The 15905-nt window shown below is 40.9% G+C and overlaps 1 protein-coding gene across 1 annotated transcript; it reads right to left on the bottom strand.

Annotated features, from left to right (window-relative positions):
• Nucleotides 1-4784: 4784 nt before the first annotated feature.
• lrrc4bb (leucine rich repeat containing 4Bb) lies at nt 4785-14225 on the bottom strand. The gene is made up of 3 exons (XM_007571465.2): nt 13770-14225; nt 9025-9597; nt 4785-8914 (listed from the first exon to the last, which is right to left on the bottom strand). The coding sequence occupies exons 2-3, from the start codon at nt 9265-9267 to the stop codon at nt 6944-6946; spliced, it is 2214 nt and encodes a 737-aa protein (XP_007571527.1). The 5' UTR covers nt 9268-9597; nt 13770-14225; the 3' UTR covers nt 4785-6943.
• Nucleotides 14226-15905: the final 1680 nt, after the last annotated feature.

Raw genomic sequence — 15905 nt, 5'->3', positions numbered from 1 at the left:
GAGCAATTGTGCCTCTGTGCAAAAAAACCAAATAAAAGATATCTTTGTGTTTTTTTAACTTTGTGCTTTATAAAATGAAATTACGATTGTTTTGACACCTGATAATCTGATAGATTTGGTTAAATTTGGGACAAGATTGCAGTATTTGCTAGATTTTCAGTTGCTGTGTTGTGCTGCTCTGTGTCAATATATCCAAACCATTTGAGTAACTTGTTCCCCTCCTCGCCTGTGGGGGCGCTGCACCAATAAAGAAAACGACACAAAACCCTCTAAAGAGGAAACTGAGCGCAACTTTCCTCTTAGTGAAATGGTGTCAGATTTTAGAGGTTGTAGGATTTCTCTTTTGTGTTTGGTAAAAAAACAAAAAAAAAAAAACATGAGCCATTTCTTCTGCTAGCCCTAGAGTGGTGTGTTTGTTTTGGTTGTTTTTACCCAGAATGCCCTGCGCTGTAGTCCACTTCCTGCTTTTGGAGCACTCTCCGGTCTGGTTTGTGTTCACATATGCATCCGATCCTCATCAGAGTTCACTCTAACCGAACTGAGACGAAGGTTTATAAGGGCCAGAGTTTGACTTTTTAAATTCACATCAGAGTTTGATTACGCATTCACACCTCAACAAATGAACTTTGACCTCCTAAACAAACAAAGCGAAGTTAAATTACGGCAGATCAAACAGGACTGGTGTGAATGAATCTTAAAAAAAATACATTTTCTCCCTTTTCATGTTAATTTCAATCTGAGGTTGATTATTTTAACACTACTGCCTCCCAGTTCGTACCACCCTGGGTGTAGAACCAAATCACATCAAAAATCGCAGAACTTCTCTTCAAAAGAATTGACTTTTTTCGTCACCTTTCAACCGTATTTTCTCTCTAGCATCTTAAGAAAATCAAAAACCTACTGAAGCTCTCTCAACTTTTCCAGCTTCATCACATGCCGGCCTCTGAACATTGAGACGTCTCATGGGTGGGAGGTTCTCCAGAGACCAGAGTACAAGCCAAGGACAATTACATTCAAGAAAATGACTTCACAGCGTCCCCTCAGATATTTCAAAGTCAATCTACCAGCTGTAGGGCCCAAACGTTTTATCTAAACATATTAAATTTATGGTTATGGTCCACGGCTGATGCAATGCTTATGACACAAATCCCTTGAAGTTGTTTTGTAATGCGGCCTCCAAAGTGGACATCTGTGAAAGTCTGTGCAGATTCGCCTCACCTCAGGGGCTTCCAAATACGTTATAATACGGAGCAGGATAAAAACATGCGAGGCAAAGCACTCCAGCTCCATTATGTCGGCCTTTTCAGAGAAAAAGAGCGGAAATGGGAGGCCGGAGAAACGTTTCCGTCCGTCTTCCATGGGAAATATCTGCCTGCGTTTGTCTGACTGCATCACACATCACCTATTTGGCACATTCACAACATTAATAAAAATAGCAGTGCAGGTTACTGTGCAATTATGCTAATGTAACATGACAGACCATTTGATCCATTAAAGCAGCTGCCACGCTCTAGTGATTAGGGGATGTATTAATGTTTTGCTGGTTTTGTTAAAACAATATGAGCTTTTTTTTTCCTTTTAATGAGTTACTCAGATAATTTGTCTCCTGTTATTTAAGATTAGAGTGATGATTATCATCCCATCACAACAAAACAATGAATCTTTATAGGTTTATGCTAAAACAAAGCAACTAAATGTAGATATTTATAGTAAGGAAACGATTCTCCCCAGCCTTGTTAAAATAAGCAGGAATTTCTCCTGATCCAAAATGTAATATATTGAGAAAAATTAAATGAAACTCATTTTTCACAATAAAACTTGCAGCAGTAACTCGTAGGAGATGTCATTCGTCACTTTGACCTTGTTAGCTGGTTTCCTGTTTAGTTAGAAGCGATTTTTCTGCAGGATGAAATCACAACAGTGAATTAAAGCGGCATATGTTTCTAATTGCTGAATAACTTCTTATGGCTGGCGGAAAATTGAGGGAAGCGGTGAAATAATTAGCCTGTCAGTCACCGAGGTGCGAGGGCAACACGTCTCAATTTTGACAGACCTGAAGACGTTGCAGTCGTCCACCGCGTGTTTTCACCTGCATGAGGCTCTGATTTAAAAAAAAACCCAAAACATTTTATGTTAAGTTATAACAACCCAAACTGACGTTGCTACCAGAAACAGGCAACAGCTGGATGCTTTAAAGCAATTAAATCCTGCAGTTGGTTAGAAGAAAGCACCGTTCTATTTAGTTTCTTTCCTCAAAAACAATTCAAAGCAGATTTTTTTTTTTTAGACTTTGTGAAACAGAGCAGCTTACCTTCACAGGAATTAAAGGTCAGTCCATTTTCTTTTCTTGCAGAAAACAATTTTAATTCATTTTTCCTCACCAGACCAATAAATATCTGAACTAAATCATCTAGTTTAAGTGACTGCTGAAGCCTCGATACCTCATCTGTAACCAGAGCCGCTCAAAATGCAGAAATTAGTTTTCATCCCTGGTAAAGATGTGTAGAAATCCTCAAAATAAATTCTTGTTTCATTGTTGTAGCGTCGTCTCCCGCTGAATAAGTTTGAAAAACTCGGCCTTTAAATGGAGTGTTTTTATCCATGTTAAGAAAATCACAAAATCATGGCATCAGAATTACCCTCAGGAGAACCGAACCCGCAGCATTACAGATCCTCCACCGTACTTGGAAGTGTGTATCAGCTGCTTTTGCAACAGTCGCCACCTTTTTGTTTCTCCTTAAGCCTGTGAAGTCCTTGTTGCTACACTGCAAAACACAAAATATTACCAGGTATTTCTGGTCTAGTTTCTAGTGCAAATATCTCAGTACACATGAAATAAGACAAAACTAACTTAAAAGTAGATATAGAGGCTTGTTTTAAGTAAATAATTCCTTAATATTGTTGAAAAGGATCTACTTCCTCTGACGCTGTTGCCTAGCAACCCAAGCCAAGCCGTTACCTAGCAACCCAGTTCTAGTTCCACTGGCAGATTATTTCACTTATACCAAGACATTTTTCCCAGTTAATTTATCTGCCAATGGAACAAATACTTTTTTCATCAACATTAAGGGATTATTTACTTAAAACAAGTGCGTGTATCTTGCTGAAAAGTTTTTTTTTAAAGTTAGTCTGTCTCTAAGACATCTGCACTAGAAACTAGACCAAAGATACATGGTAAGATTTTGTGTTTTTACAGTGAGGTCCAATTTAAACGGACAGTTTCCTCAAATAGTCTGATGTGAAAGTTTAACTTGGACCAAACAACCAGGCTCTGGTCCATCTGGAAACTCAATTTCTCATTTATAACATAACATAAATACACACAAAAAAATGCAAAGAAATCCACGTTTGCATGACTCTGGGGTTTCACTTGCATTTGTTTTGATTCTGAGGAAACCAGCTGACAGATGGATTTAGGTTTGTGATCCTACGATCCTAGCCAATGGTTGAGCCAGATTTTTTAATGTTTGATGTGAAAAGGCTCCTGTTCTCATCTGACCACATGGTTCCAGTTAAAGTCCCAGCAGAGGGAAGCAAATTTCACATCAGTGATGGTTGGATTAATCTGTGTCGTATTTCTAAGCCTGCAAGACTGAACATCATGGAACACAAATTATAAATCAACAAAGTTAAAATGACAAATTCTACAATGACTTCAGTTGTATTTATTGTAAATTGATTGCCAGGGCTGCCACTTATTTTTGTATTTTTCTCAGTTTTTCATGGTGATGTTGGTACCGCAATGAAAATTTTATTTACTTTAAGGCTTTTGCACATCTTTACCAGAGGAAACTAGAAATATATTCATGTCTATATTACTTGGTTCTTGATTGAGAATCACATGTTGGCTAAAATTTAAGCAGTATGCATTGTTCTTCCAAACGTAAGAATATTGATAACTGTTATTGTCACAGATGATAACAGCTCGTCTCAGGCTGTAATATTAAAATCTTTATCTGAAACATTCAGATAAAAATATCCCTGAGAAACGAAATCCTGGTTTTTAAATCCTCTTCGTTTCTCATTGGGTCAACTCTCCGATCTGTTGATACGATCACATAATTACAGGGGCATATCAGTAAATTAGAATGTTGCTGAAAAGTTAATTTATTTCATTTACTCAATTAAAAAATGAAACTTAGGTTTTATATTGAATAATTACACTCAGTGGGATATAGTGTAAGCATTTGACTGTTGCTTTTCATGGTTACGGCCCCCAGCTAATGAAAACCAAAAATTCTGTTTCTTATTCAAAAATGGATGTTAGACCGATGAGAACTGGACTTTAACCGCAGTATCTTGGTCTGGGCTCCTTTTGCATGAATTACAGCATCAGTTAAGCGTGACCTGGAGGTGATCAGCCTGTGGTTCTGAAGAGATGTTCATGTTTATTAGCAAGACTAATAAAGGCCGTCCTGTTGCTTGAACACCATTTTCTTCTGGACTTCTTCCTTCCACTCAACTTTCCATTAATAAATGATTGGAGTATTGGACTTTTCCTTTTGGATCTGTGGGCTACAACATGCTCCGTTTTAACCTCCTTCTTTGCTGGTTTCATTATTTACATGTTCAAAAAGCTAAATTTGCGGATTTCATTAGCTGTAAGCCATAATTACAAAAATGCTTGACATATATCTCTCTGTGTAATGAATCTATGTACGGACTTGAGTTGACCTTCTAAAAATATACCATTGTTGTTGATATTCTGATATTTTTTGCACCTGTAAACGTTAAAAAAAAATTCCAAATCTACCAGAAGCAATCAGTTATTTCACAGAAGCAGATGGGAATTCACAGATCTTTAAAGATATTTTAGAGCAAAGAGTACACTGGCATTGAAGATGTTCTTTTCAAAACCTCTATGGCAGAAATCCATCACTTATATTAGACATACAAATGTCCCATTTTAGCATCATCATCATTATTACTATGACCTCTTATGTCCTGTTACAGTTAGTAAAGGTTTTTTTTTCCAGATAACATAAAAAACTGAAAGCTTATGCTTCTGAAAGTACATTGTTAGCTAAAAACACTATTTCCAAGGGAGGGGTGCAAAAAAAGCCACAAATGTGTCGACGGAGCTCTGGACTGAATGGTCACCAGTTCAATTTGAGCTCAATTGCAACAAACATTTAGTTCCTGTTTAACAATGTAAGCATATATTTTATTGTCTTCAATCTTTCTTTCATTCATAATCACCAGAACAGTAACCTGACAAAAAAACCCAACCAAAAAACAACAAATGATCATGGGAGAAGCAAGCTGACTAATTTCAGACTAAACCGCCTTCATAGAAATGTTTATTTTCCAGAACCAGTAGCGTCTGTGACCATGTATGGGGGAATGACTAAAAGCCTGTCTGAACAGCGTTACAAAACAGATGGCCCCTATCATTACCAGGGTGACTAATGGCTAAACCACAAACCATACATTCAATCCAGGTTTAGCGCAGGAGGGACTTCATAACGTCTCAGTTCTTACTCGTGTGGTTGCCATATTGACCCGCCACAACCCAATATATGATGGATTTATTTCACACGTAATGACACATGGCTAGACAACTGTACACATTATATCAAACTAACAAAAATAAAGTAATACAGAGTTGAAACGCAAGAAGCGTAAATGGCATTTAACATATGAAAGTTACACTGTAAAAATGTGGATCTTACAATTGTCATACAACCAGACATTATTTATTAATATACTGTACATTTGTCACTCACTCCAATCATCCTTATATGGATGCATAATCCCTTTTCTTGAATGCTGCTGAAGATGTCTAATCATCATCATGCAGCATTTTGCTGCATGAGAACAGAGGTCGTATCAAATTCCAGCCTAAAAGCAATCATCCGGTTACTGATCGGATTCAAATAACACAATGTCGATACTTTATTTTTATCCATACAGGATTAATTTATCATATTGGTGAAACAGCATTTTTACCATCATACGGCGCTGGTATTTAAGTGTCAGAATTTACCAGTTCAAATACCACATAGCTGGCTTTTACAAAATACATAATACACTCTCAAAACACAAAAAAGTTTGTAATGATTATTATTACTCAAACAACAGATGAAAATTTGTCAAACGGAGATCTGCGTTTGCCGTTCTACAACCTAAATGGTCACGAAAGCCAATTGAAAGATTCACAATGAGTGTTGCAATTGAGCCCTTATGTTTCTGAGAAGTAGCCAAATTTAAAACATAACAAACGTCCACCTGTCACCACCCCTGATTATTCACAAAGAAGAAACAAACTATACCGGCTTATACATCCGTCCCAAAATATGTCTGCATTGGAGTCTGCAATGATACATATTTAGATGAAAATATATTTATATTATTTGTGGATTTTTCACAGTAGTTTGTACTGCACTGTACCTTTTTGTCCATCTATTATGCCTACATAATTTTCACCTTGAGGGAGTCTGTTGAGTCACTTGAGAGAGTGTTTCTCATGTATTTCTTTTTTTGTGGAAGAAAAATGTCTCTTGTATTTTACTCTGAAACATCTCCATTCTGCAGTGTGGTAAGTGCTGTGCGTATCTTTCGTCTCTGCTGGCCAACAACAATTGGGGAACTGAATTACTCTGACAGACTAGTTTGTCTCTTTTTTCCTACGAGAATACAGCTTGTAGAAACTGCAAAAAACATTTGCTTTGGCACAGATTTACATTGTAGCAATGGTCACTCCTTGATCTCCATGGCCATGGTCGCTTCTACAAACACAGTTGGGCCATTGTGGTAATCCTTGGCTCAGTACACCGTCACGGATAAGTCTATGTGTTTGTGTATTGCCGTGTCAGTCTATCCTCTCTCCTGGTGTAAAGTCAATGCGCTCTAGTGTCTTATCATTCCACACGTTAACCCGACATCAATTCCCTCTCTGTCTTTGAGTCCTGCCCGCTCTCCCTCTCTTCACTCGCTTTTGTTTTTAGATCTGGGTCTCTTGGACATTTTCCTTGGAGCTCCCCTTGAAGAGCAGTGGCTCCATTTGGGGGTTCTGGTTTTGGCCCATGAAACCCTTGATCGATCCATGTAAGCCCATAGTTGGCATGGGGAGAGACATCGGCAGCGGTGGGGACATGGAGCTGGTGTTGGTGCCGTTGCCTGATGCAGAGAGCAAATTTGATGTAGAGATTGGGACTGGTGTGCAGGAGATGGGGTTGTCCTGGCCGTGCTGGTTCTTGCTGTTGAGGATTCCACCTGGTCCCATCCCCTCAGTGATGCTGAGACCCATCACATTGTTGTTGAAATGATGTGTCTTGTAGTAATGGTTTAGGGTATCCGTGCGACCGATGTTGGGAAGGTTGACTACCTCCGGGTGATGTATTCTCAAGGTTCCCTCCGTACCAGTCCCAGAATTTATCGTCGAACCGCCAGAGATGCCACTTCCAGCCCCAGCTCCAATTTCATCCTCGACGTTGACAATCTCAATTGCTCTGGCAGGGCCGTGGTGTTTGTGTAGTTGGTGTTGCTTACGGAGTTTGTAGAAGACCACCAACATCACAGCTGCCATAAAAGTAATGGCGACGAAGCAACCAATGATGATCTTGGTTGTTTTCATTACATCGTCCAGGCCTGGAATGTTGGTTACATCCATTAGAGACACAGTCACTGAATTTTCAGTAGTTCTGGGTGACAGTGGCGACAGAGTAGACAGAGATGGCGATATAGTGCTGCTAGATAGACCGTCTATCCCTCCATGACCAGGAGGCTTGGGGGAACCAACAAAGGTCTCATTCACATACTGTCTTGCTGAGTTCTCGTCATCTCTTGGCTCCACCGACTCAACTGTGACAGTGGTGAAATAGCTGTAGCTGTTAAGAGGATCAGAAGCAGAGACGTTGAGCACAGCGGTTGCAGTGGTATTCCCAGCAGAGTTGGTTACCATGCAGGTATACTGCCCAGTGTCCTGCACGGTCACATTCGTGAAGTTCAGTGTTCCGTCATGAAGCACTGAGATCCTAACTCGGTACGATCCGTGTGTCATCAGCGTGCCGTTTGGGGTGAACCAGTTCACAGAGGTCATAGAGGTTCCGGTACGGCATTTGAGCTCTGCGGCCATGCCTTCGGTGACATTCAGATCAGTGGGCGGCTCCACAATTACCGGAGCATAGCAGACAAAGTGGGTCTGATCCAGTTCCCCAATGTACTTCCCTTTCAGACCTGGCGGGGCATGGCAACGAGCACAACACGTGGTGTTGCTGGGAACTGTCTCTTTAAGCCACCAGCTGAGCCACAGGACATCACAGTTGCAAACCCAGGGATTATGGTTGAGGTGTACCCTCTCCAACTGGTGCAAAGGGGTGAACAGATCATGGGGCAGAGAATGCAGAGAATTGTGGGAAAGGTTGAGCTCCTCCAAGTTCTTGAGGTCGTCAAAAGCATTGCGTTCAATGATGGTCACTCTGGAGTGCATCAGCCAAAGCTTTCGAAGTGACACCAGTCCCTGAAATGATCCAGGACGGACAATCCCCAGCTGATTCCCTGATAACTCCAACTCCTCAAGTCGAACAAGCGGGGTAAGGTTAGGGATGTCCTTCAAACCGCACATGCCGAGATTCAAAAAACGCAGATTTACCAGACCTTCGAAGGCAGCCTCTGAGATGAAACCCAACTTCCTGAGTTCCCCCAGATCCAGACGTCTTAATGAGGGAACGCGGTTAAAAGCAAAGGCTGGCAGTGTCTCAATGGGGTTGTTTCGTAGCCATAGTTCTCTTAGTTTGCTGAGGTACTCAAAAGCTTGAGTTGGTACCACTGTAAGACGGTTGTCAAAAAGCTCCAACGTGTTGAGGTTGGGGAGGCCATTAAAAGCTCCCACCTCAATCTGCCGGATGTGGTTCTTGGAGAGCTGGAGAATTTCTAGATGCCGCAGATGCTTGAATGTGTCAGACTTGATCACCTTGTGTAAACAAAAGAAAACAAAAAGGGAGACATGGTGCAACATCAGAATTAATTAAATCAAAACCCGTCATTTGATTCTTTGACTTTTGAAGGTCAAACCATGTTTACCTGAATTGAGTTCTCTTGTAGATTGAGGTATCTTGTGTTTTCTGAAATGCTGTCTGGGATTTGATCCAAATTCTTCCTTGTACAGATGACCCGGCTCGCCTGGTTGGAGCAGGTGCAGGGGTTGGGGCACGGCGGTGCCGCCTCTGTCAGCTGGGGTCCATGGTGGTGAAACCACAACAGGAGCTGGACCAACCAGAGGAGGGGGGAAGGGGTGCAGGGGCTGGTCACCATGACAAGACGCATGGCAACTGAGTCATGACCCACCCCTAGTTCTGGAATATTGATTAGTCACCTCCAAAAGGGTAGGTTAAGTGCTTCTCTCGACATTCATGGTTTTAACTGACTTTTTTTGTGTTGAAGGGTCAAAAACTTGAACTGTTACAGTAACGATTGGTAAGTAAAGCTACCTACTTAACTTTGCTCATACTGTCTTGGGAATCAGACTTGATTTTTCGATATTTCACTGAAAGAAGTCCTGCACTTCTGCTCCCATAACATTCACCAAAGTAGCTATCAAGTTAGGAGGGAGAGGTCCTTGAGAAGAGCCGTCACTGCGGGGGCTGTTGCTTCTTACTGTGGGAAGAAAGAGAAACGGAAAGAAAAGAGAGACAGTAAGTGCAGAGAACATCAGTATAGGTGCAACAATTTAAAAAGCCAGGCTTAAATCAATGCATATTATTTTTGGTGCCACAAACTGAGCTAGTGGTTTTCTTCATATGTTGAAACATCAATGTCATGGTTTGTATTTCAGCAAATCAACGAAGCCATAAGAGAATTTCAGGAGTTTTATTCAGGCATTGATCAGGCAGAGCTGACATTTTGGTTTGGTTTGATTCCATTTTCATCTCATGTCCTCCTGTTGTTGTTTTTTAATTTAATGTTTGAACAATTAAATAGTAGGTAAGGCCCTATTGTCATGTTGATATGTTACAACTAATTTGATTTGATAAAACAGGCATGCCCAAATCCAGTACTGTTTTGTAACTTTTACATGCATCCTGAATCAGACGTTTTGCTACCAGGACTAAATAACCTGCTGATGAGGGATTTCAACCATTTAATTTTGGTTTTGGACATCTAAAAGTTGCAGGATAGTAGCTCTCCAGGACTGGACTTGAACACCTGTTTTTAAAAAAATTAGCACCAATGTTTAATAAAATAAAACTTGTATTTTTTAATTTCAAACACATAATCCTGGCTTTCAAAAAGAGGCGACGTGAAGGACAAAAAAAATAAAGAATATTATAAAGAAAGCATGGCCTTTAAGCTCATAAAATTCATCCGTAAAATAGTTTGCCTGGAAAGAGTAGCAGTAAATTCATAGCGGGGCTGTTCCCACCCCCATTCCCCCTTTTGTGGTGCCACTGCACACACTCATCAATCACTGGGCCTGAATATAGCAGTGGGAACAAGAAAATACACACTGTCACAGCTTCATTAATTACACTGGAGGGTAATGACTGATACCTGACAGCTGCTTTATAGCATATGTTGAATATTATGTGCTATAACAAAGATTTTCAAACAAAAATTGTAAAAATATTTTAAAAATTCAACATTTTTTTGCATTTAAAAAGGGAGGGTTTACAAATCTGCACTGTGTCATTGCCATTTGTGGTTAAAAGGGTGACGAAAACATTTTCAAACAGAAATGGATCAGCAGACTCTCTAAATTTAGAAATCCCTGGGCTGTTTGTGCCGTAATGATTCGATAGATAGAGTGCTCGTTGTTTACTCAAACACCTCATGCTTGACACTGTGACTTTAATGGTCACATGGCTGCAACGTCCGTGGAATAAAGTCAACAAGAAGGCGCTTGTATCCAAGAGCCGCTGGTTTTCATCATCCATGTTCCGTCTGAAAGAAGCGTGTTTGTGCCGCTGCTTCTAATTCCCTTAATAAACTGGGGTTCTTTCGTCAGCATCCATACATAGCCAGTTCTCAGCATCTGCTTTCCTGTGCAGCAGCGATGCATTCACTCCTAGGAACACGGTTGCTGTGGCAACCTGCTCACTCACCATCTTGTGTTTTTTACTGTCCAGTCGCCCTATTCAACGTTGCTGTGTTTAGCCGAGCCTGATGAGGCTTTGCAGAACAGACCAGCAGCACCTATTGGGTCCAAATCACCAGATATCTGCCTCAGTCCTGATCTGTTATCACGGAAGACCGAAAAAATGAGATTTCTGGTCAGACGGTGCCGATGCAGACGAGAAGTGGCTCTAAATCTGATCAGTCTGAACCTTGGCCTCCAGTAAGAGCAGAGGAAGCAGATCTGGCATCTCTATGAAGTCTGAGGTTGAAGTCAAGATGAGTCATTATTGAAATTATAGTTCTCAGAAGTGATAAAGCAGCGTTTATAAAAGCTCATATAGAAAAGCCTGATAAAAATAGGCCCTTTCAGACGCTGAGCACAGCCCACATCCTCTCTTTGACACACAGAAACGTACACCCATCCATAACTAATAACATTTCAACGTCACGCTATTAAATTGTTTTGTTATTAAGGTGTTATTTACATATTTTTCCACCTACTCTCCTCTAGTAATAATAACATCTAACACGGCTGAATGAAGGTAAAATGGCAAAATATCTCTTCAGATCAAGGGATCCAGGATGGCTGTTGTATTGTTACAGTGACTCATGAAAGCATCAAAACATTATTAATATATTAATATTCAACCATTATTAATATCACCAGCTTTCCCAGGGGAAAAAAATCTGTTTGCTGACAATGACAGGGCCGAACATAACACAGGTTTACAGGAACGGTTTATTTCTGGTGAGGCGTTTTAGCCGTCAGATTTTTGTGTAGAAAATCATTGTGAAATTCTTTGCAGGCGTCACACCTTCAACTAAAACCCTCGTCAGCCATGACAGCGAAGTTTAGCCACATCCTCCAGGTCTCCTGTCTGGTGTCTTTAAAAAATGACAATGTATTTTACGTTTTACAGGCCTGGCATTTCGGATGATTCCAGAATAATGCAATGTTTCTAAGCAACTTTCTATGTGGACTGCTAAGATATAATTCGACCGATCACTGTGCTGTACAGGACAAACAGCCATGAACTTGTGCATTTCCTCTAAAGGAGACGAAGAGACACCAGTTAACCTGACATGCATGTTTCTGGACTGTGGGAGGAAGCTGGAGTACCCAGAGAGAAGCTAAATATTCAGAGGCAGAGCATCAAACTCTGTCACAACGTGGCCGTTATCATGTGTCGTTTCCATGTCAACAGGGCACCGAGTTCAACTGTCCCAGGGGCCTCTCGTCTCCTAAATCCGGCCCTGTGGTCATTAGAGGCACAGACATGGTGGCATTACTGACACTCAATATATTAAATAAAAACTGTTACAAAATCCCCAATCAATGACAGTTTGTACCTGTTGGTTATAAAATAATGCTAAGAGTAGAAAATGGTAATAAAATAAATCCTTTTCTTCATAGAAACTCGTTCAGTTTTGTTATTTTTCTGTCTTTTGAACCAGAGGTCCCCTGGCAGAGGAGGAAACTGTATGGACACCTGTTGACTTGACCTGCCATCCTAAAATTTTCCACTCCACCAGAGCAGCAGCAGCAGCAGCAGCAGCAGCAGCAGCAGCACCCCTGATGTTCTTTAATATTTACATCACTCCTCAACTCAACTGAGGGCCATTAAAACCCGGCCTTCATCCTCAACCCCTGCGATTTTCTTCCCACTTTCACTCAGATGAATTCCCCTCCGTGGACTTAGCTGTTTTAACATGTCAAGAGCAGATTGCAACCATGTAGATATTGATTCTTCGATCTGATCCGAAGGCGAGCGCTGGGTCGTGAAAAGACAAATTAGCTCCAAGCTGCTGACCAACTACTCCAAACCCAATCACATCATCATAAGCATCTGGTTGCACTCAGAGCTTCTCCTTCAGGTCTGCAAAGAGGCAAATCAGAAAGAGGACAGACACACAGGGGCTCAGACCCACCAGTCACATATCATGTATTTACAAATGATGGAGAAGAGCACAAAGCTGCACAGGTGCAGCAGGGCCAACATCATCTACTGTAACTATGACAACGCTAGATTGATTCAGGACGTGGGAATCGAGGCAGGATGGGGCTCATTTCCACCAGCATCCACATAAAAAAATAACATTTTCTCTCGTCTTTTTGCTGATGGCAACATTTTTCCCTCCTTACACGGGAGGTGTGAAAATGGTGATAAAAATGCATCAACTTGACCGCTTCCTCCTGCAGTCCTCATCCTAATCTGCAATCTCACCTCATCATATAGCCGCCAGCTTGATATCTCCTTACAATAGCACAGAATGGCCTTATTCATCTGCAGCTGCGCTCACTGCACGGCGCACCTTCTCGGGGAACGCAATTGAAATTCTGAATAGGCCTAATTCTGCACATGCTGCATTACAAAATGGCTTGCATCCATTCTCTCTTCTGGGTAATGACAACACGACTGCACCCACTATATAAATATTCTGGATTTTTAAAATTGTTTTTCGTAGAAAAACAGGCCCGGTGCGCGTGTGTGCGGCTTACATAAGGGAGTGTATCATTTGATTACATTAGATGATCAAATCCTATTAATTATTTACCAAAAATGTTATGCATCTTTAACCTTTTCGGGTATTTTTCCCCCCCAGCTGATGACTGACTTCGGCATCCTCGCAGACAAACATGACAACACAACACGCCAACCATTTCAGCCCCTTTTCTACCTGTACGTCCAAGAAAAGCTTAAAACAGTACATACCTTTAATGTTCGGCGTCTGCATGCGGCGTAATGTCTGCGTCCCCTCTCTCCCTTTCGTGCCCCCTCTGCGATCGTGCCTTTCCCCCCCTCCACAACCTCGCTATCTGTCTCTCCTTGTCTCTCCCCTAAATTGATTCGCTTGTTTCCACGGCTGTGAGCTGGCTCTTGTTCTTGTAAGCTAGATCCGCAGCGCCAACGCAACGCAGGGGGGCTACAGTGCTGGCAGGTTAAAGATGAACACAATCCACACACACACGCACGGAACCGAGCAGGCGGGGTGGGGGGGGAGCGAGGGGTAAAAAACAGAGCGAGAGGGAGGGAGAGAGAAAGAAGAGATCAGATTACGGGCCGATGGAGAAAATGATGTTATAATTGTCACATTTAGGGAACGAGGTCGGGGACGAGCGCATCGATGCGTCTTATCCTTGGAGAGGAGCGCAGCGAACGCGACGTCGCCCGCCGGGCAGAGCGCTTTGCGTCCAGCATAAACGGCTCTTTACGCACATTCCGTATGTTTCCGACTGAATCCCACTAAGGCGTAATTGGAGCGGGGGATATGTGGCTGCGTCCGCCTGATGCTTGGAGCATTAATCAAGGAGAGACTCGCATAGAAAGGTTTTTATTTAACCATGCAGGTTCCTGCTGCAACATCAGCTCTGTGCATGTAACGAGCAGCTGTATGGTCACATTTATTAATATGACTCAGCAGCGCTGAGGTATCGGTGGGACACTGTGAGTCAGTGTGTTTTCTGCGGAGAAGATGAGATTTTAGATTTCAGTAAACATTGTTTGGTTCTGGTTGGAGTTGTGTAAAAAAATATATGCACGTTTCTTTTTCAAATTTTTTTTTTACCAAAAACTAAACGTGACCAGGCAACACGTTGTTGTGCATAACTGTGAAATGGAAGAAACAACATTTTTTTGCACAAATAGAAATCTGAACCCCCTAAATAAAACCCAGACTGGTTAAAGATGATTTACTTTGATTTAAATAAAGCTGTTTTGCATATAATGCAAAACTAAAATCACCCTTAACGCACCATCCCTATGGGAAGGCATGGTAGTGGCAGCATTATGCTGTGTGAAGCTTTTCAGAGTTGATAAGATGGACAGAGCTCAAATGACATGGAAGCACCTGGAAACAAAAATAAAATGTTTTTTCCCAATTAAAAATCAGAGTAGGATGCTTCTACCCCGTCACCCCCTTTACTCTGACAGCCCTAAATAAAGCTCAGCATCCACAGAGTGAAGCTGAGCGCTTCCAGAGGTCACTCATCACATCTGCCATCAGATTTTTAATAATGTATGCAGTAAATCACATGTGCTCTTTATGCTGCCTTCATGTGAAATATGCATTCTGTATTTATTTGTAGATAAATACAGATTGACATGAAGGTCATGAATTTTAAAATTCATGCAATTTGTGTACAGATTTTTAAAAAATGTTTTTAAATATAGAATTTAAAAAAAATTATTTAAAAATTTCAAATTATGTATTTAAAAATGTCAAAATGTAAAGTATTTGTTTTATATTTTTCCTGTGAGTACTTTATTTTTATTTTTTTTAGCTATTTTTACATTCAGTGGGTTATGTTTTGTTACTGTGCTTCTGTATCTAGTGAATTTTCCCCACTGTGAGATTAATAAAGGGCTTTTTTATTCTATTCTGTCCTAAAATCCAGGTGTGTTGCCAGATCCAGATTAGTAAAACAGATTTTACTGGCATCTGATTTTATCTCCAAATACTTGCAGCTGTTCTGCTGAGGCCTCGGTGGTCATGAAGACCAAGGATGGCAGCAGACATGTCGTTCTCTCTCTGAGTCATCGCAGATATGGAGGAATAATATTCTGACACAGGAGGAGAACAAACGCAGGAGAAAGATCAGATGAGAAAAACTCAACTGTTTGACCAAAATGGAGAAAATATGTGTGGAAGTTTTAAAGGTGACCTTATTCTTTCTGGAACAGGTCTGTTCCAAAGAAACACATGTTTGTTACACTTTTTCCACAAAATCAAACTTTTGAGATGTTTTAAGGTGTCCTGTCACTTTAAATCCAAACTCAACGTTTACACTTGCAAATTACAGTAAACTGATGTCCAGTAATACAACTATATATCTTTGAAAAGCAGAAGTG

The sequence above is a fragment of the Poecilia formosa genome, unplaced genomic scaffold, assembly GCF_000485575.1.
Source record: "Poecilia formosa unplaced genomic scaffold, Poecilia_formosa-5.1.2 Scaffold281, whole genome shotgun sequence".
NCBI classification, from domain to species: domain Eukaryota; kingdom Metazoa; phylum Chordata; class Actinopteri; order Cyprinodontiformes; family Poeciliidae; genus Poecilia; species Poecilia formosa.
This window is presented reverse-complemented; position numbering and strand designations above follow the sequence as displayed.

Excerpts from the sequence above, each read along its gene's own strand:
- lrrc4bb (XM_007571465.2), bottom strand. The coding sequence starts at position 9,267 with ATGCGTCTTGTCATGGTGACCAGCCCCTGCACCCCTTCCCCCCTCCTC. Across the intron at positions 8,915-9,024 it reads TACAAGAGAACTCAATTCAG|GTGATCAAGTCTGACACATT; the intron begins GTAAACATGGTT and ends TGTTTACACAAG.